General features: G+C 44.0%; 1 protein-coding gene across 1 annotated transcript; it reads right to left on the bottom strand.

The window, feature by feature from the left end:
- Positions 1-3,633: 3,633 nt before the first annotated feature.
- LOC119324900 (zinc finger protein 706-like) lies at positions 3,634-4,568 on the bottom strand. Its single transcript, XM_037598663.1, has 2 exons — positions 4,364-4,568; positions 3,634-3,986 (listed from the first exon to the last, which is right to left on the bottom strand). The coding sequence occupies exons 1-2, from the start codon at positions 4,484-4,486 to the stop codon at positions 3,897-3,899; spliced, it is 213 nt and encodes a 70-aa protein (XP_037454560.1). The 5' UTR covers positions 4,487-4,568; the 3' UTR covers positions 3,634-3,896.
- Between the last annotated feature and the right edge of the window lie 17,879 nt (positions 4,569-22,447).

Here is a 22,447-nt window from a genome sequence, read left to right as displayed (position 1 = left end):
CAAAGATCACAGTTTGGCCACCCACGCTTTGCCAATCTATCCGCGGTCCAAATCCTGTCTTGGAGAGCCAACCAAGCAAAGAACTTGACTTTTGGGGGAGCCCAAACTTTCCAAACCATCTTGTCCATGGGGGAGAGAACCAATCCTAAAAATTGTGCCTTATATGCGGAGGCCGCCGAGTAATGCCCCGAGACCGAGTGCTTCCAAAGGATGTCATCCTCGGAGAGTTTGTGAAGATGGACCTCATGAAGGAGCATCCAAAGTGTGAAGAATTGCGTGACATGCTCGGCGGAGATAGAGGTGGATGGATTGATCTTGAGGATCCATGTGTTGTGCTTGAGGGCCTCCCGCACCTTCCAATTCTTATGCATGGAAGCTTCATGGATGAGCGGGGCAATATCTTTAGGCTTGCGCCCAAGGAGCCAAGGGGAGTCCCGGGGGTCTTCGCGCAGTTACCAACGGAGATGGTGGTGGAAGCATAGAAAAAGTTAAGGTCCTCCTCGTCACAAGGGTTTCCCAATCTGACCCACATGTTGGTAGGCTCCTTCCATTCGTACCAAGGCCACCGCAGCTGGAGGGCGCGTGTAAACTTGTTGGTGTTGAGGACCCCAAGTCCCCCATATTCGAGTGGCCGGTAAACAGTCTCCCAGTTTACTTTGCATTTTGCCCCTGTCGTTTTGTCTGTTCCAGACCATAGGAAGGCTCTCTCAAGTTTGTTGACGGTGTGTAGGATGGAGGGCGGTATGACCAACGGAGTGGCGGGGTAGACTAGTTGGGAGGTGATCACAGACTTGACAAGAGTCGTACGCCCGATGGTGGTGATATTCTGACCCTCGTATGTTGTTAGCTTGCTCGCCACCTTGTCCACGAGGAATTGCAGGTCCACCAACTTCAGCTGCCATACGGAGAGGGGGAGTCCTAGGTACCGCAGAGGGAAAGAAGCTCTTGCTGCTGGCAGGCTTTGGGTCAAACAGCCCAGATCGAGGTGGTTGCAATGGATGGGCACCATCGAGCTCTTGAGGAAGTTGGTGCAGAGGCCCGTGACCTCACCAAAGTCTCCCAAGATGCATGCAAGATTTTCCACATCTCTTTTGATCGGGGCCAAGAAAACCACCGCGTCATCCGCATAAAGAGAGGTCCTCAGCATTGCCCCCCTTCCCCTGAGCTTGTGTAGGAGCCCCTTCCTCGTGGCCACATCTAGGATTCTTTGGAGCAGGTCAATGGCGATGACGAATAGGAGTGGGGAGATGGGGTCACCCTGCCGGAGGCCTTGGCCATGCTTAATTGGACCACCGACAATACCATTGAGGATGATCCTCGAAGATGAAGAGCAAAGGAGGGCAGCGATCCAATCCCTGAATTTGGGAGGGAACCCTCGCCGTTGGAGAAGATCAAGCAAATAATCCCACTTGACGGTGTCAAAGGCCTTGCGAATATCAAGCTTGAAAAGAAGGGACGGGGTCTTGCTCTTGTGCAGGCGCCGAGCGCGCTTGCAAACATACAAGAAGTTGTCATGGATGCTTCTTGTTTTAATGAAGGCGCTTTGGGCGTTGGAGACGAGGCTTGTCATGTGGGGGCCCAGCCGAGTGTAGAGCACCTTCGCAATAATTTTCGCGACCGCGTGGATGAGGCTAATGGGCCTATAGTCGGCGATCCCCTCCGCCCCTTCCTTTTTAGGCAAGAGCACCACATTCGCGGAGTTGGGCCACTGTAGATTCGCGGTGTGAAGGGAGTCAAAATGGTTAATGACCCGCATGAGGTCCGGCTTAACGATATCCCAACACTTCTTGAAAAAGAGGCCCGTGAAGCCATCTGGACCCGGAGCCTTGTCACCGGGCAGGTCATTGATTGCTTTGAGGACCTCACTCTCGACTATCGGGGAGTCAAGGTTGTCAAGAGGTTCCAGGTTTAGCTCGTCCCAATTGAAATCTTTGCGGCCCAGGGGGCTTCTCTTTAGGACATTGGAGAAGTGGTCTTGAATTAGTTTCTCTTTGGCAGCGTGCTCGGTGACCCAACCATGATCGTTCTTGATCCTGTGAATATGGTTTTTTCTCCTCCTAGCGGTGACTCGGCGGTGGAAGAATTTTGTATTGGCGTCCCCTTCTTTAAGATTTGAAATTCTTGCACATTGTTTCTTGCGCGATCTTTCTAGCACAGCCAAGGCGATGACCCTTCTCTTAAGCCTTTTTTTTACGGTGCTACGGCGGGCTTACGCTAGCCTGAACCATTTTCATTATAGATAAGATTGAGATACAACACGACGGTTACAACAGATATCACCCGACACATATGAGAAGGAACCAGGAACAACAGAATAGAAGATGGAATAAGGAACAACAGAAAAAGAACCAGAAGCGAGCTATAACAAGCAGCCAACACCAAGAACTTAGCATCGATCACCACCAGTGGACCGAGAAGAGCGGGAACTAGCTACGTTGGATCCGTCGAAAGGACATCCGCCACCGAGAAGACGTAGAGAAGAAGTTGCCTGTTACCATGCGATCTCTGCACCTTGAAGAGCTAGGAGATCGTAGCCACCATCGAAGAGCATCCTGCTGCCTAGGAACGTCGCGGCAGAGAAAGCCACAGACCGTGCCGAAGGGTAATTTTCCGCCGAGATAGTCCTACACCTCCTGTGAGCCACACCACGGCCACCATCACAAATAGAGAGAACCATAGCACTCCGCAGGCCACCAACCTCAAAAGCCATCGAAGGGTGCCGAACACCGAGACCTTCTCTTAAGCCTGGCCCGAAGGTCGAGCTCCTCGGTGGAGAGGAGCCTGTCCTCTTGGGCGATGTCGAGGCGAAGGATCGCCAAAAGAGCGGCATGGTGGTGAATTTTTGCCTTTGAGAAAAGTCTCCTACTCCATTCTGCAAGGCGGAGAGCCGTCTTCTTGAGCTTGTAGTATAGGATTTGATATGGCTCAGTGTGATCGCTTGTGTTGCTGAGGCCATCACAAAAGGCGCACAAGGGAGGTGGGCAAGGCCGCGAGCAAACTTCATAAGAACAAAGCATCCCATCAGGTCGTTGCATGGAATAAGTTACAGCGGCTTCCTTTGTACTCCCTCCGTCCGGAATTACTTGTCGCTGAAATGGATAAAAATGAATGTTTCTATAACTAAAATACATCTAGATACATCCATTTCTATGACAAGTATTTCCGGACAGAGGGAGTAATCTGTACCGACTGTTTTACTGCTTACATTTCTCGTATGTTTACATGCTGTTGTCAATCATAGTGAAGTACCCTGGAGACCGTCTATGATTTGGATGATTCTCAGCATGATGCAGCTCCGGGGACACAGCAATCAATATAATTGCCTCAAATGCGTGCAACAAAAAAAAGGACCAATTTACCCTACTTTGAAGTCGTGTTTAGAATTTGAAAACCCGTAGCAATTATGGCAGTACCCTAGATGTAACTCATCATTCCTGTTTCTGTGGTGCTTTTTATCTTTTGTATGCCATCACCCCCCAAAAAAGTTTGTATGTCATGACTTCCCTTCAGGACTTGCTTTTTGTTTCAAATAAGCAGAACAATTCATTTTCCGGCTGCTGTATATACCACACACACACACACACACATGAACGAGAAAAACATTCATTTTTCGGCTCTTTAGACAGCAGCACGTAACAGGAGAATGACATAATCGAAAAAAGTTTAGCATTCTCTTATCCAAAGATTGCACCACATACAGTTTGAAGGTATGTTGACAGTTGGACAAAGATACTCATAGAAGGCAAATACATGGTCATCAAAGGCTCTTGCCTGGAACAAGAGGAAATGCATGCATTACATAGGGTAAAGCTGAGGCTCAAGTCGTCCAAGTGTGGAGCAGATTGAACACCCTCAGAAACAGGCAAAGTATAGCTCATGCTTCCACTTCGCATCAGTCACTCTGCATTTGATGGACCTGGAGGTTTCTCCTTGGGATGCTTTGATCCATAGTGATCAATCAACTGCTTCTCGTTGGCCAGTTGCGCCTGCACACACATATATAGGTAATGTTATATACTACATGAAGTTGACACTGCATCAATCATGAGGAACATGTATCCATGTAAAGCTAATAATACACTAGCTAGTAGGAGTATATCCGGTTATGCCTGCGCACAGTTTTCAACTTGATTCTTATGATCTTATCATGCTGGTTGCAGGATTCAGATCGGCTACTCGCCATCATCTACTCTGCCCTGGGATAGATAGATAGATAATAGATGACTGGCCCCAGAATTGAAGGGGAACAGGACAGCGCGCATGGGATCGGATGCGGATGGAGACCCTGACTGAGGATTCAGATCCGCGCCGCGATAGTAGGGATTAGGAAGAAGAAGAGGAAGAAGAGAGCGCGTGCGCTGACCTTGCAGATGGGGCAGACGACCTTGAGCCCGACGGCGCGGGCCTCGAGCTGCGACCCCTTGGACTTCTGGTTCTTCTCCGCGCTCTTCCGCTGCGCGTCGATCTTCTGCTTCCCCCGCGTCATCCCGCCGCCCCTCCTCCTTCTCTTCCGCCTCCGATCGATCGACCCCCAAGTCCCCAACTCCGTCCAAATAACCACCCTCGACCCTCCTTTTTCTTGAGAGAAAGAAAGATCCTCCCGTTGCCTTCCCTTCCGCTGTCCGCCGGGTCTTCGTGGGCCTCCTGTGGGCTGAGGTGGGCCTTTTCCCCACCATTCGCTTGTAAGGACATGAACTATGGAATCACTACTTTCAAAGATCACTCCCACATGCGCGTCACTTGTCACAATCTAAAAGTTTTCTTCTTTTTTATAGAATCGTTTATTCAAAATGTTTTATCTCTTAAATTATGCGTCCAAATCTTGAAACGTTTTCACCGTTGGATTCTTAGCGTCGAGATATTCAAAATGAGATCACCTGTTGATACATTTTAACGAACATTTTTTTCCGAAAACGAAGGAAAAAACCCGGAAGAAAAAACTATACCAGGAGCACGTTTTTTCCCTTTCTGAAAACTGTTTCCAAGAGGCATAACCGTGCCTCCCATGGAAGAGAACAAAAGAGAAAAACGTGTTTTTTCGTTTTCGAGAGTTACGTCCGTGTCTTTTACGGAAGCAAAACCGTGACTCTCATAAAGGAAAAGGAAAAATAAGTGTTTTTCTTTTTCGTTTTCGAGAGACATGACCGTGCCTCCGCGGAAGTAAAACCGCGCCTCTCGCTGAAGAAAAAAAGAAAAGAGAAAACATCTTTTTTTCGTTTCCGAGAGACATGATCGAGGAAGCAAAACCGTGCCTCTCATGGAAGAAAAAAAGGAAAAAACACAGAGTTTTTTCATTTCCGAGAGGCATAACCATGCCTCTCGCGGAAGCAAACCATGCCTCTCGCAAAAGCAAAACCGTGCCTCTCACGAAAGAAAAAGGACATGTTTTTTTGCATTTTTTTGTCAAAAAACTAAAAAAGACGGATGAAAATCAAAAAGTCAAAGAAAGCCAAAAAATCATTTAAAAAGCTGAAAACACGTGCGAAAAAATAAAAAAAGGAAAATTCGAAAGGAGCGTGACAAGAGGCGGCGGTTGAGAGTCCGCCAAGACGCGCTCTCAACCCACCACAAATGATCATGGGGAGGCTTCCGAAAAAGCGCTCGTCAACTAGTTGCTTTCCGTTAGCACTATCTTGCTGATCTATTAAAAAAAACTATCTTGATAGTCTAAAAAAATTGTTACCTTGATGGTGCCTCAGAGCAACTCTAGCAGACCCCGCATCCGCCCTCGACCCGCAAAATAACCGCCCAAATGCGGGTAGGGGCGGTAAAACCTGCCCGATCAGACGCAGCATCCCGCCCCGGCCCGCAAAAAATTTTGAGGGGCGCGGCAAAATCCCGACCCCAACCCGGGAATACTCGGGTTTCCCCCTCGCGGCTACGGTGCCCTGCATCAGAGAGAAGCAATTGGTGGGAGGGACATTTCAGCCCGCGCGCCTTTCCCCCCTCCTTCCGCCGCCGACCGCCCTTGCTTCCGCCCGTCCGCCACCGGCGATTCCGGCCAAATCTGCGGGCGGAATCGCGCCACGGGGCCGCCCCACACCCTCCCGCGCCGAGACGCTGCACCGACCCCCCGAATCTGGCGAGAAGAGCCGCCCCGCGTCGTCGCCGCCGCCGGGGATCGTCCACCGTCGAGCCCGCCCCTCGTCGCCGCCCGGGATCACCCGCTACACCCGCCACCGGTTAGTGCGTGTTTTTGTGATTTTTGCGCCGGTATAGTTGATTGACGCGCCGGTACGCATGTAGATGGAGTTGAGACCGTGCGAGAAGTTCTTGCTCTCTGATTCGGACGACTCGGATGTTGAGACCATGCTTGCGACCTTTCGGCAGCAAACATTAGTCATGACACTTGCCATGAAGGAGCACGAAGACGAGCACCGGAAGAGGAGGCGAGGATCGACTGTCGGGCGTCTGTGCATTCCTCGGAATCGCCATCTTGGGAACGAGATGTTGATGCAAGACTATTTCGTGGAGAATCCTACATATTCTCCGCACCTCTTCCGAAGAAGGTACCGAATGTGTCGATCCCTCTTTGTGAAACTTGTTCAAGCTTGCGAGGCAAATTGCCGGTATTTTACTCAAAGAAGAAATGTCGCGGGCTTAAAGGGATTTAGTGCATATCAAAAAATCTCTGCAGCTATGCGGGTGATTGCATATGGCGTTCCGGCTGTCTATGCCTATGAGTACCTTCGCATTGGTGAAGATACTACAATTGAGTATGTGCGTAGATTTGCAAAAGTGATCGTCCATGTCCTTGGTCCTGAGTATCTTCGGGCACCCAATGAAGATGACACAAATAAATTCATGGCATCTAATGAGAGGAGAGGTTGGCCTGGCATGCTAGGTAGCATTGATTGTATGCATTGGAATTGGAAAAATTGCCCCAAGGCATGGCAAGGAATGTATTGTGGCAAGTCTCATGATGCAACAATTGTGCTAGAGGCCGTAACATCCGAGGATTTATGGATTTGGCATTGGTCTTTTGGTATGTCGGGCACTCTCAATGATATCAATGTGTTGCAACGGTCTCATTTGTTTGCTAGGCTTGCTAGTGGTGATGCTCCTACTTGCAACTACACTATCAATGGGCATGAATACACAAAGGGGTACTATCTTGCAGATGGTATATACCCTCCTTAGTGCACATTTGTCAAGAGCATCAAAGAACCCAAAACTAAAAAATAATGTGAATTTGCAAGGGTGTGAGAGGCAGCCCGAAAAGACATTGAAAAAGCATTCGGTGTTTTGCAATCTAGGTTTGCCATTGTCCATGGTCCTGCTCATTTTTGTGATAAGAAAACCTTGAAAAACATCATGACATGTTGTGTTATCCTGCACAACATGATTCTTGAAGATGAGAGAGGAATGAACTTAGAATTCTTCTACGACAATGTGGGTAGCCGTGTCAAACCAACCAGAGACCCTAACCGCACTAGAGCTTTTCTTCAGACATACAAGGAGATTGAAAATGCAAACACACACTTTCAACTTCAGGAGGATCTCATTGAGCACCATTAGCAAAGGGCTGGACAGTGACTAATTTTTGTATTCATTTGTATTTGTATTCATGACAAGTTTTGTATTGCATTATTTAAGTTTGCTACGGTGATTTGAATAATTATTTGTAATGTGGATGATTATTGTATTATGTTTGATTTGAATAATTCAGTTTGCTTTCGATTGTTGTATTATGTTGGATTTGATATTTGCGGGCCGATGAGATGCGAGATGCAGCGGTGCAAAGAGCAGACCCCGCAAAGCCGACCCATAAAAAACATATTCCATTAATATACTTTTATGCGGGTCCGTTTGAGGGGTCTACATCTGTGGCCGTCCGCGCCGGCCCGCAAAGGCCATTTTGCACGAACTGCAAACGCGTTTTGCGGGCCGGCGGGATGCGGGGTCTGCTAGAGTTGCTCTCAGTGGTTAGTACAACCACATCAGTTCGAAGAGACGAGACCACCGTTCAATTTTTCACCCATCTAACGCAGTAGCAGCCTTGTGACATGAGCCTTCCCTCCCATCGAGCTGCCCTCCACACATGTCTTCTTCGGCTCTCTTTCTTCCCCTTTTGCCTCTCTCTTCACCTTTTCTTCTCTCTCATACTTTCTCTTCTGTAGAGGCCGTCTCCCCTGCACGCAACCCTGACACACCTGTGGGGCATACGCTGAGCTGTCAGCGTGGAGTCCGCGCCTACCTGTATGTGTGAGGCAGTACGTGTTGGGGAACGTAGTAATTTCAAAAAATTTCCTACGCACACGCAAGATCATGGTGATGACATAGCAACGAGAGGGGAGAGTATTGTCCACGTACCCTCGTAGACCATAAGCGGAAGCGTTATGACAACACGGTTGATGTAGTCGTACGTCTTCACGATCCGACCGATCCAAGTACTGAACGTACGGCACCTCCGAGTTCAGCACACGTTTAGCTCGATGACGATCCCCGGGCTCCGATCCAGCAAAGCGTCGGGGATGAGTTCCGTCAGCACGACGGCGTGGTGACGATGATGATGTTCTACCGGCGCAGGCTTCGCCTAAACTCCGCGACGATATGACCGAGGTGGAATATGGTGGAAGGGGGCACCGCACACGGCTAAGGAATGATCTGTCGATCAACTTGTGTGTCTCTAGGGTGCCTCCCTGCCCCCGTATATAAAGGAGCAAGGGGGGGAGGCCGGCCGGCCCTAGGGGGCGCGCCAAGGAGGGGAGAGTCCTCCTCCTAGTGGGAGTAGGACTCCCCTTTCCTAGTCCCACTAGGAAGGAGGAAGGGGGAAGGAAAGAGAGGGAGAGGGAGAGGGAAAGGGGGGGGGGCTGCGCCCCCTCCCCCAGTCCAATTCGGACTCCTCATGGGGGGGGGTGCCACCTCCTGGGCTGCTGCCCTCTCTCTCCCCTCAGGCCCACTAAGGCCCAATACTTCCCCGGGGGGTTCCGGTAACCCCTCCGGCACTCCGGTTTTCTCCGAAATCACCCGGAACACTTCCGGTGTCCGAATATAGCCGTCCAATATATCAATCTTTATGTTTTCGAGACTCCTCGTCATGTCCGTAATCACATCCGGGACTCCGAACAAACTTCGGTACATCAAAACTTATAAACTCATAATAAAACTGTCATCGTAACGTTAAGCGTGCGGACCCTACGGGTTCGAGAACTATGTAGACATGACTAGAACTATTCTCGGTCAATAACCAACAGCGGAACCTGGATGCCCATATTGGCTCCTACATATTCTACGAAGATCTTTATCGGTCCAACCGCATAACAACATACGTTGTTCCCTTTGTCATCGGCATGTTACTTGCCCGATATTCGATCATCGGTATCCAATACCTAGTTCAATCTTGTTACCGACAAGTCTCTTTACTCGTTACGTAATGCATCATTCCGTAACTAACTCATTAGCTACATTGCTTGCAAGGCTTATAGTGATGTGCATTACCGAGAGGGCCCAGAGATACCTCTCCGACAATCGGAGTGACAAAACCTAATCTCGAAATACGCCAACCCAACATGTACCTTTGGAGACACCTGTAGTACTCCTTTATAATCACCTAGTTACGTTGTGATGTTTGGTAGCACCCAAAGTGTTCCTCCGGTAAACAGGAGTTGCATAATCTCATGGTTACAGGAACATGTATAAGTCATGAAGAAAGCAATAGCAATATACTAAACGATCAAGTGCTAGGCTAATGGAATGGGTCATGTCAATCACATCATTCTCCTAATGATGTGATCCCATTAATCAAATGACAACACATGTCTATGGTTAGGAAACATAACCATCTTTGATTAATAAGCTAGTCATGTAGAGGCATACTAGTGACGTTGTGTTTGTCCATGTATTCACACATGTATTATGTTTTCGGTTAATACAATTCTAGCATGAATAATAAACATTTATCATGATATGAGAAAATAAATAATAACTTTATTATGCCTCTAGGGCATATTTCCTTCAGTACGTTGGGCTGAAAGCATTGGCCATGCCATAATGGCCTCGTATAAGAGCATCTACAGCCGGACTTGGAAAATCCGGGCTCTCAAACGCCCGCGGACGCGTCCGAATGTGTCTGCGGACAGTGACTTGGCACTCCTCAAATTGGGTCTTCCACATCCGTGTCTCTCATATTCGATCCCCTATATCCATACTATAGCATGCAACGTCGATCAAACTACGTAGATCATCTCCGGACATAGAAATTGCACAATAATTCTACAAAAGATTCACCAAAGTTCACACAAGAGACGGACAACTAAATAATACATCTAAAACTTGAAACTAAAATCAACGTCACCACTTCCGGGCCGGCCCTTTCCCCTTCTGGTCGCCGGCGTAGCTGTACCCGTCGTCGGCTGGTGGAGGATCATCTGATTCGTCGAAGGAGGAGCCGTCGGAGGAGGAGGAGGAGTCGATGATGATGAGGCCCTTCAGGCGCTGGACGGCTCTGTCCTGCTGGTGCCTGAGCTTGGCCAGACGAGCCGCCTCCTTCGCCTTCTCCAACGCCTCCTGCTCGGACTGCTCTATGGCAAGCCGAAGAGCCTTGGCGTTCTTCCGGCGGAGCCGCCAAGTGATGTCCCTCTAGCGATGGCGCTAGAAAGCCCTTGTCTGCTGGGACTACGTCGGTATTTCCCCAAAGAGGAAGGAATGATGCAGCACATCGACGGTAGGTATTTCCCTCAGTGATGAAACCAAGGTTATCGAACCAGTAGGAGAACCAAGCAACACAATGTAAACATCACCTGCACACAGATAACAACACCTCGCAACCCGACGTGTTAAAGGGGTTGTCAATCCCTTTCGGGTAACGGTGCCAGAAATTGCGTATTGACGGGAGAAAGTTGTAATAGATTGAATAAATAGATCGCAAAAAAAATAAAGTGCAGCAAAGTATTTTTGTATTTTTGGTTTAATAGATCTGAAAATAAATGCAAGGAAAAGTAGATCGCAAACGCAAATACATGAGAAAGAAGACCGGGGGGCCGTAGGTTTCACTAGTGGCTTCTCGAGAAAAATAGCAAACGGTGGGTAAACAAATTACTGTTGAGCAATTGATAGTACTTCAAATAATCATGACGATATCCAGGCAATGATCATTACATAGGCATCATGTCCAAGATTAGTAGACCGACTCCTGCATGCATCTACTATTACTCCACACATCGACCGCTATCCAACATGCATCTAGTGTATTAAGTTCATGGAAAAACAGAGTAATGCAATAAGAACGATGACATGATGTAGAAAAGATCTATCTATGTAGAGATATACCCCATCATTTTATCCTTAGTAGCAACGATACATACGTGTCGGTTCCCTTTCTATCACTGGGATCAAGCACCGTAAGATCGAACACACTACCGGGCACCTCTTCCCATTGCAAGACAAATAGATCAAGTTGGCCAAACAAAACCCAAATATCAGAGAAGAAATACGAGCTATAAGAGATCATGCATAGAAGAGATCAAAGAAACTCAAATAACTTTCATGGATATAAAAATATATAACTGATCATAAACTCAAAGTTCATCAGATCTGAACAAACACACCGCAAAAAGAGTTACATCATATGAATCTCCAAGAGACCATTGTATTGAGAATCAAAAGAGAGAGAGAGAGGAAGCCATATAGCTACTAACTACGGACAAGGTCTACAAAGAACTACTCACGCATCATGGGAGAGGCACCAATGGAGGTGGTGAACCCCATCCGAGATGGTGTCTAGATTGGATCTGGTGGTTCTGGACTCTGCGGTGGCTGTATGAATATTTCGTCGACTCTCCTAGGGTTCTGGAATTTTTGGGGTATTTATAGAGCAAAGAGGCGGTCCGGAGGTACCCGAGGTGGGCACAACCCACCAGGGCACGCCCGGGCCTCCTGGCGCGCCCTGGTGGGTTGTCCCCTCCTCGAGACTCCCCCCCAGGTGCAACCAGGGCCCAATATCTTCCTTCTGGTCCATAAAAAATCTCCATGAAGTTTTGTTGTGTTTGGACTCCGTCTGATCTGTGATGTAAAAAACATGCAAAAATATAGCAACTGGCACTTGGCACTATGTCAATAGGTTAGTACCAAAAAATGGTATAAAATGACTATAAAATTATTATAAAACATCCAAGATTGATAATAAAACAACATGGAACAATCAAAAATTATAAATACGTTGGAGACGTATCAGCATCCCCAAGCTTAACTCCTACTCATCCTCAAGTAGGTAAGTGATAAAAACAAATTTTTTGATGTGGAGTGTTGTTTATCAAGTCATATCATTTTCTTTTCTTTATAGCATGGACATTTGGACTTTTATGTGATTCAAAGCAATAGTCTAGTTTTGACATAATAATTTAGATACTCAAGCATATCAACAAGCAACCATGTCTTTCAAAATATCAACGCTAAAATAATTTATCCCTTGCCTATCATGCTCAAACATTGATCCATTCATGAAACACACTCGCATATTAGCTACACCAAATACTTAAGTACGATCATATTGCCTCTTAGTTGGTGTTTTTGTAAGAGAAGATGGAGACTCAAATTCAAAAATAAAAATTGCATAAAGTAAAAGAAAGGCCCTTCACAGAGGGAAGTAGGGATTTGTAGAGGTGCCAGAGCTCAAAGCGAAAAATTAGAGATAAAAACATTTTGGGAGGTGCATCCATCCCACCAACGAAAATGACTTATAGTTCCGAACACTTTCCATGCTAGATATGCCATAGGCGGTTCCCAATAGAAAATAAAGTTTATTCCTTTTTCCACCATTCTTTCACTTTCCATGGCTAGCCGTATCCACGGTTGCCCTCCATACCAACACTTTCCAAGGAATTTATTATTTGGCAACATAAAGTAAATTCATTTTTGCATTTCAGGACTGGGCATCCCTAAAACCTTTGCCTTACTCTCGTTTAATGACAAGTGAATAAATACTCATCGTGAGAATAACACATCCAGCATGGAAAATATTAGCCACCCGTCACCTTCCGCGAGCGAAACGAACACACAAAAGAGAAGTTTATTTTTGAAAATTAGAGATGGCACATGCAAATTTTCTTAGAACGGTAAAAGAATACCGCATATAGGTAGATATAGTGGACTCATGTGGCAAAACTGGTTTAAAGGATTTTGGATGCACAAGTAGAGATCATACTTGGTGCAAAATGAAGGCTAGCAAAAGATTGAGAAGCGACCAACCAAGAAACGAATAATCTCATAAGCAAGCATTAAGCATAATTAACACCGAATAATGCACCACAAGTAGGATATAATTTCATTGCATGACTATTGACTTTCGTACTTGCATAGGGAATCACAAACCTTAACACCAATATTCTTACTAAAGCATAATTACTCATCAACACAACTCACATATCACATCATCATATCTCAAAACTATTACTAAGAATCAAGTTTATTTTGTCCAATGATCTTCATGAAATTCTTTACTTATCCTTCTTGGATATCTATCACTTTGGGACTAATTTTCATGTGTTTCTTTTCATAAGCTCAAACAAATATAAGTGAAGATCATGAGCATAAAATTTTTATTTCTCTCAAAATAATTTAAGTGAAGCAAGAGAGAATTTCTTGAAAAAATTACTAACTCTCAAATAAATCTAAGTGAAGCAAGAGAGTATTTCTTAAAAAATACTAAGCACACCGTGCTCAAAAAGATATAAGTGAAGCACTAGAGCAAGTCCTAGCTCATAAAAGATTTAAGTGAAGCACAAAGAGTAATTTTAACAAGTCATGACATAATTTTGGCTCTCTCAAATAAGTGTGTCCAGCAAGGATTGATGACTTAAAAAACAAAATAAAGCAAGCAACGACTCATATCATACAAGACGCTCCAAGCAAAACACACATCATGTGACGAATAAAAATATAGCTTCGAGTAAAATATCGATGGTCGTTAGAAGAAAGAGGGGATGCCACTCAGGGGCATCCCCAAGTTTAGTTCGTTGCTCATTCTTTGATAATAGCTTGGGATTCCGGGGCATCCCCAAGCTTAGGCTCTTCTATCCTTCTTTCATCCATCGTAAGATAACCCAAAACTTGAAAACTTCAATCACACAAAACTCAACAAAACCTTCATGAGATCCGTTAGTATAAGAAAGCAAAACAACCACTATAAGTATTGTATCAAACCAATTCATATTTTGTTTTTGTATTATATCTACTGTTTTCAAACTTTTCTATGGCAAAAACTCATCAAATAAAACCATAGAGCCATCAAAATAAGCACACAACACAAAGAAAACAGAATCTATCAAAACAGAACGGTCTGTAGCAATATGACTATTTCGAATACTTCTGTAACTCACAAACTTCTGCCAAATTAGGAAGACCTGGGTAATTTGTATATTAATCTTATGCAAAATGGATCAGGGTAAAATCAATTTTCTGTGATTTATGAAAATTATTTTCGTGAGTGCAAAAGTTTATGTTTTTCAGCAAGATCAAACAACTATCACCCAAAGAAAATCCTAAAGGCTTTACTTGGCACAAACACTAATTAAAACACAAAAAACACAATCATAACAGTAGCATAATTGTGCAAGCAGACAAGAAAAGAAAGCAAAAATAAAAAATAAATGTTATTCATTGGGTTGCCTCCCAACAAGCGCTATAGTTTTACGCCCTTAGCTAGGCATAAAGCAAAGATCTAAGTTTTGTCATCTTTGGTTCAAGATCCATAAGATGCCCTCATGATTGATTCATAAGGTGGCCTTAGTTTTGTTCTAGGAAATTGTTCCATACCCTTCCTCAAAGGAAATTGGAACTTAATATTGCCTTCTTTCATATCAATCACGGCACCGGTTATGCGTAAAAACGGTCTACCAAGAATAATTGGACAAGACGGATTGCAATCAATATCCGGAACAATAAAATCTATGGGCACATAATTCCTATTTGCAAGAATAAGAACATCATTAATTCTTCCCACAGGATTTTTAATAGTAGAATCCGCCAAGTGCAAATTCAAAGAACATTCTTCAAGATTAGTAAGACCAAGCACATCACATAAGGATTTCGAAATTGTAGAAACACTAGCACCCAAGTCACATAAAGCAAAACACTCATAATTTTTAATCTTGACTTTGATAGTAGGTTCCCATTCATCATGCAATTTTCTAGGAATTGAAACTTCTAATTCCAACTTTTCTTCCAAAGCTTTCATCATAGTATCAACAATATGTTTAGTAAAAGCTTTGTTTTGTTCATAAGCATGGGGTGAATTTAACATGGATTGCAAAAAAGAAATACAATCAATCAAAGAGCAACTATCATAATTAAAGTCTTTGTAATCCAAAAGAGTGGGTGCATCACTAGCTAAAGCTTTGACCTCTCGAAATCCACTTTCATCAGTTTTCTCAACAAGATTTTCACCCTCCGAAATATTGGGACACCTTCTACCTAAAGTTGACTCTTCTCCAGTCCCCTTTTCATCAATCTTAACTTTACTAAACAAGGAATCAATAGAAGAAACCAATCATTTTAAGATCTTCATCACTTTTACGAAAGAAATCACTAGAGAATGCTTTTTCTAAAAAATGTCTTTTAGCTCTAAGCATAGCAGTTCTTTTCTTACTTTCATCCATAGAAACATAAAGAGATTTAATTGATTCATCAACCTTAGGCACAAAAAATTCATCTTGAGATTTTCCACATCAAGAGCAATTCTATCAACACTTCTAGACAAATCATCAATCTTATTCAACTTTTCTTCTATGGTAGTGTTGAAAACCTTTTGTATGTTGATAAATTCATTAATATTGTTCTCAAGATCAGAGGTGTTCCTATTATTATAAGATTGATTTCCATAGGAATTACCATAATTATTAGAGAAATTACTAGGAAAATGCCTAGGATTAAAATTACCTCTATAAGCATTGTTATTGAAATTATTTCGAGAGATAAATTCACATCTATGGCATCACTATTTTGCTCAATAAAGGTAGACAAAGGCTATCATTAAAATCAACAGGAGCACTTTTACTAGCAACCAATTTCATAAGAGCATCAACTTTATCACTCAAAGAAGAAATTTCTTGAACCGAATTAACTTTTTTACTAGTAGGCGCCCTTTCGGTATGCCATTGTGAATAATTTGCCATGATGTTATCAAGAAATTTAGTGGCTTCACCCAAAGTAATTTCCATAAAAGTACCACCCGCGGCGAAATCTAAAAGATTATGAGAAACAAAATTCAACCCCGCATAAAAATTTTGTATGATCATCCAAAGATTTAACCCATGAGTTGGGCAATTCCTTAGCATCATTTTCATCCTTTCCCAAGATTGTGCAACGTGCTCATGTTCAAGTTGCTTGAAATTCATGATCTGGGTTATAAGGGAAATAATTTTTGCGTCTGAAAAATACTTAGTGATAAAAGCATCTTTTCACTTATTCCAAGAATTGATACTATTGTGAGGCAAAGAATAAAACCAAATTTTTGCAGATTCACGCAAAGAAAACGGAAAAAAATTCATCTTCACCACATCATTGTGCACATATTTTTTCTTTTGCATATCACATAATTCCACAAAGGTATTAAGATGGAACACGACATCCTCATTAGGAGTACCGGAAAATTGATCTTTCATAATAAGATTCAGCATGGCAATATTAATATCACAAGACTCCGCACTAGTGGCGGGAGGAGCAATCTCAGTGCCAATAAAATCATTGTTGTTGGTTTTTGAGAAATCACATAACTTGGTGTTCTCTTGAGTCATGATGACCACACAACAAGATTGCACTCAAAAATAGATCCGACTAGAAAACAACGAACGGAAAAAGAGAGGCGAATAAAACGGCAAATTTTTGTGAAGTGGGGGAGAGGAAAATGAGAGGCAAATGGCAAATAATGTAAATTGCGAGGAGATGAGATTTCTGATCCGGAACCTAGTATATGTTGAAGATCCTCCCCAGCAACGGCGCCAGGAATTCCTTTTGATGGCCCTCCAACGATGGCGCCAGAAAGCTCTTGTCTGCTGGGACTACGTCGGTATTTCCCCAAAGAGGAAGGGATGATGCAGCACAGCGATGGTAGGTATTTCCCTCAGTGATGAAATCAAGGTTATTGAACCAGTAGGAGAACCAAGCAACACAACGTAAACAACACCTGCCCACAAATAACAACACCTCGCAACCCGACGTGTTAAAGGGGTTGTCATTGATGGAAATATGTGCCCTAGAGGCAATAATAAAGTTGTTATTTATATTTCCTTATATCATGATAAATGTTTATTATTCATGCTAGAATTGTATTAATCGGAAACTTAGTACATGTATGAATACATAGACAAACAGAGTGTCCCTAGTATGTCTCTACTTGACTAGCTCGTTAATCAAAGATGGTTAAGTTTCCTAGCCATAGACATGTGTTGTCATTTTATGAACGAGATCACATCATTAGAGAATGATGTGATGGACAAGACCCATCCATTAGCTTAGCACTATGATCGTTTAGTTTATTGTTATTGCTTTCTTCATGACTTATACATGTTCCTATGACTATGAGATTATGCAACTCCTGGATACCGGAGGAACATTAGTGTGCTATCAAACATCACAACATAACTGGGTGACTATAAAGATGCTACAGGTGTCTCCAATGGTGTCTGTTGAGTTGGCATAGATCGAGATTAGGATTTGTCACTCCGATTGTCACAGAGGCATCTCTGGGCCCTCTCGGTAATGCACAACAATATAAGCCTTGCAAGCAATGTGAATAATGAGTTAGTTACGAGATGATACATTATGGAATGAGTAAAGAGACTTGCCGGTAACGAGATTGAACTAGGTATGAGGATACCGACGATCGAATCTCGGGCAAGTAACATACCGTTGACAAAGGGAACAATGTATGTTGTTATGTGGTTTGGCCGATAAAGATCTTCGTAGAATATGTAGGAGCCAATATGAGCATCCAGGTTCAGATATTGGTTATTGACCGGAGAGGTGTCTCGGTCATGTCCACATAGTTCTCGAACCCGTAGGGTCCGCACGCTTAACGTTCGATGACGATTCGTATTATGATTTTATGTGTTTTGATGTACCAAAGGTTGTTCGGAGTCCCGAATGAGATCACGGACATGACGAGGAGTCTCAAAATGGTCGAGACATAAAGATTGATATATTGGAATGTTATATTCGGACACCGGAATGGTTCTGAAGTGTATCGGGTATTTTTCGGGGTACCGGGGGGTTACCGGAACTCCCCGGGGGTTATTGGGCCTCATGGGCCTAGCGGTGAAAGAGAGGAGGCAGGCCAAGGTGTGGCGTGCGCCCCCCTAGCCCAAACCTAACTGGACTAGGGCTAAGGGGGCCGCCCCCCCTTTCCTTCTCTCCTCCCTCTCCTTCCCCCCTTCTCCTTGTGGAAGTAGGAAGGGGGGGGGGCGAATCCTACTTGGAGTCGGACTCCCCCCCTTGGGCGCACCTCCTCCTGGCCGGCCTCCTCCTCCCTCCCTCCTTTATATACGTGGGGAGGGGGCACCCAAAGGCACAACAGACAATCTCTTAGCTGTCTGCGGTGCCCCCCTCCACAGTTTTACACCTTGGTCATATCGTCGTAGTGCTTAGGCGAAGCCCTGCGCCGGTAACTTCATCATCACCGTCACCATGCCATCGTGCTATCGGAATTCTCCCTCGGCCTCAGCTGGATCAAGAGTTCGAGGGACGTCACCGAGCTGAACGTGTGCAGATCACGGAGGTGTCGTGCGTTCGGTACTTGATCGGTTTGATCGCGAAGACGTTTGACTACATCAACCGCGTTATTTAAGCTTTTTATTTTGGTCTACGAGGGTACATGGACACACTCTCCCCGCTCGTTGTTATGCTTCTCCTAGATAGATCTTGCGTGATCGTAGGCAAATTTTTTGAAATACTACGTTCCCCAACAATGGCATCCGAGCCAGGTCTATGCGTAGATCATATATGCACGAGTAGAACATAAAGAGTTGTGGGTGATAATAGTCATACTGGTTACCAACATGTCATACTTTGATTCAGCAGTATTGTTGGATGAAGCGGCCCAGACCGACATTACATGACCGCGTTCATGAGACTGGTTCTACCGACATGCTTCGCACACAAGTGGCTAGTGGGTGTCTGTTTCTCCAGCTTTAGTTGAATCGAGTGTGGCTACGCCTGGTCCTTGTTGAAGGTTAAAACAACACACTTAATGAAAAATCGTTGTGGTTCTGATGCGTAGGTAAGAACGGTTCTTGCTAAGCCCGTAGCAGCCACGTAAAACTTGCAACAACAAAGTAGAGGACGTCTAACTTGTTTCTGCAGGGCATGTTGTGATGTGATATGGTCAAGACATGATGATATATAAATTGTTGTATGAGATTATCATGTTTTGTAACAGAGTTATCGGCAACAGGCAGGAGCCATATGGTTGTCGCTTTATTGTATGCAATGCAATCGCCATGTAATTGTTTTTACTTTATCACTAAGCGGTAGCGATAGTCGTAGAAGCAATAGTTGGCAAGACGACAACAATGCTACGATGGAGATCAAGGTGTCGCGCTGGTGACGATGGAGATCATGACGATGCTACGGTGATGGAGATCATGAGCACAAGATGATGATGGCCATATCATGTCACATATTTTTGATTGCATGTGATGTTTATCCTTTATGCATCTTATTTTGCTTAGTACGGCAGTAGCATTATAAGATGATCTCTCACTAAATTTCAAGGTATAAGTGTTCTCCCTGAGTATGCACCGTTGCTTAGTTCGTCGTGCTGAGACACCACGTGATGATCGGGTGTGATAAGCTCTATGTTCACATACAACGGGTGTAAGCCAGTTTTGCACACGCAGAATACTTAGGTTAAACTTGACGAGCCTAGCATATGCAGATATGGCCTCGGAACACTAAGACCGAAAGGTCGAGCGTGAATCATATAGTAGACATGATCAACATAGTGATGTTCACCATTAAAAACTACTCCATCTCACGTGATGATCAGGCATGGTTTAGTTGATATGGATCACGTGATCACTTAGATGATTAGAGGGATGTCTATCTAAGTGGGAGTTCTTAAGTAATATGATTAATTGAACTTTAATTTATCATGAACTTAGTATCTGATAGTATTTTGCATGTCTATGTTGTTGTAGATCAATGGCCCGTGCTACTATTCCTTTGAATTTTAATGTGTTCCTAGAGAAAGCTAAGTTGAAAGATGATGGTAGCAACTACACGGACTGGGTCAGTAACTTGAGGATTATCCTCATTGCTGCACAGAAGAATTACGTCCTGGAAGCACCGCTAGGTGCAAGGCCCGCTGCAGGAGCAACACCGGACTTTGTGAACGTCTGGCAGAGCAAAGTTGATGACTACTCGATAGTTCAGTGTGCCATGCTTTACGGCTTAGAGCCGTGACTTCAACGACGTTTTGAACGTCATGGAGCATATGAGATGTTCCAAGAGTTGAAGTTAATGTTTCAAGCAAATGCCCAGATTGGGAGATATGAAGTCTCCAATAAGTTCTACATCTGCAAAATGGAGGAGAATAGTTCTGTCAATGAACATATACTCAGAATGTCTGGGTACCACAACCACTTGACTCAAATGGGAGTTAATCTTCCTGATGATAGTGTCATTGACAAAGTTCATCAATCACTGCCACCAAGCTACAAAAGCTTCGTGATGAACTATAATATGCAAGGGATGAACAAGACTATTCCCGAGCTCTTCACGATGCTAAAGGCTGCGAAGGTAGAAATCAAGAAGGAGCATCAAGTGTTGATGATTAACAAGACCACTAGTTTCAATAAAAAGGGTAAAGGGAAGAAGGGGAACTTCAAGAAGAACGGCAAGCAAGTTGCTGCTCAAGTGAAGAAGCCTAAGTCTGGACCTAAGCCTTAGACTGAGTGCTTCTACTGCAAAGGGACTGGTCACTGGAAGCGGAACTGGCCCAAGTATTTGGCGGATAAGAAGGATGGCAAAGTGAAAGGTATATTTGATATACATGTTATTGATGTGTACCTTACTAATGCTTGTAGTAGTGCCTGGGTATTTGATACTGGTCATGTTGCTCATATTTGCAACTCGAAACAGAGGCTACGGATTAAGCGAAGATTGGCTAAGGACGAGGTGACGATGCGCGTGGGAAATGGTTCCAAAGTCGATGTGATCGCCGTCGGCACGCTACCTCTACATCTACCTTTGGGATTAGTTTTAGACCTAAATAATTTTTATTTGGTTCCAGCGTTAAGCATAAACATTATATCTGGATCTTGTTTGATGTGAGACAGTTATTCATTTAAATCAGAGAATAATGGTTGTTCTATTTATATGAGTAATATCTTTTATGGTCATGCACACTTGATGAGTGGTCTATTTTTATTGAATCTCGATAGTAGTGATACACATAATCATATTGTTGAAACCAAACGATATAAGTTTAATAATGATAGTGCAAATTATTTGTGGCACTGCCGTTTGGATCATATTGGTGTAAAGTGCATGAAGAAACTCCATGATGATGGGCTTTTGGAATCACTTGATTATGAATCACTTGATGCTTGCGAACCATGCCTCATGGGCAAGATGAGTAAAACTCCGTTCTCCGGAACAATGGAACGAGCAACAGACTTGTTGGAAATAATACATACTGATGTATGCGGTCCGATGAGTGTTGAGGCTCGTGGCGGGTATCGTTATTTTCTGACCTTCACAGATGATTTTAGAAGATATGGGTATATCTACTTGATGAAACATAAGTATGAAACGTTTGAAAAGTTCAAATAATTTCAGAGTGAAGTCGAAAATTATCGTAACAAGAAAATAAAGTTTCTACGATCTGTTCGTGGAGGAGAATATTTGAGTTGCGAGTTTGGTCTTCATTTGAAACAATGCGGAATAGTTTCGCAACTCACGCCACCTGGAACATCACAGCGTAATGGTGTGTCCGAACATCATAACCGCACTTTATTAGATATGGTGCGATCTATGATGTCTCTTACTGATTTATCGCCATAATTTTGGGGTTATGCTTTAGAGACGGCTGCATTCACGTTAAATAGGGCACCATCTAAATCCGTTGAGACGACACCATATGAACTGTTGTTTGGCAAGAAACCAAAGTTGTCGTTCCTTAAAGTTTGGGGTTGTGATGCTTATGTGAAAAAGCTTCAACCTGATAAGCTCGAACCCAAATCGGAGAAATGTGTCTTCATAGGATACCCAAAGGAGATTGTTGGCTACACCTTCTATCACAGATCCGAAGGCAAGATATTCGTTGCTAAGAATGGATCCTTTCTAGGGAAAGAGTTCCTCTCGAAAGAAGTGAGTGGGAGGAAAGTAGAACTTGATGAGGTAAATGTACCTGCTCTCTTATTGGAAAGTAGTTCATCACATAAATCAGTTCCAGTGATTACTACACCAATTAGTGAGGAAGCTAATGATAATGATCATGAAACTTTAGATC

The sequence above is a fragment of the Triticum dicoccoides genome, chromosome 6B, assembly GCF_002162155.2.
Source record: "Triticum dicoccoides isolate Atlit2015 ecotype Zavitan chromosome 6B, WEW_v2.0, whole genome shotgun sequence".
Lineage (NCBI taxonomy): Eukaryota > Viridiplantae > Streptophyta > Magnoliopsida > Poales > Poaceae > Triticum > Triticum dicoccoides.
The sequence above is the reverse complement of the archived record's forward strand: the minus strand, read 5'-3'. Positions and strand labels throughout refer to the sequence as shown.

Coding starts and splice junctions, on each gene's coding strand:
- LOC119324900 (XM_037598663.1), bottom strand. CDS start 4,486: ATGACGCGGGGGAAGCAGAAGATCGACGCGCAGCGGAAGAGCGCGGAG. Junction 3,987..4,363: donor TCGTCTGCCCCATCTGCAAG/GTCAGCGCACGC, acceptor ATGTGTGTGCAG/GCGCAACTGGCCAACGAGAA.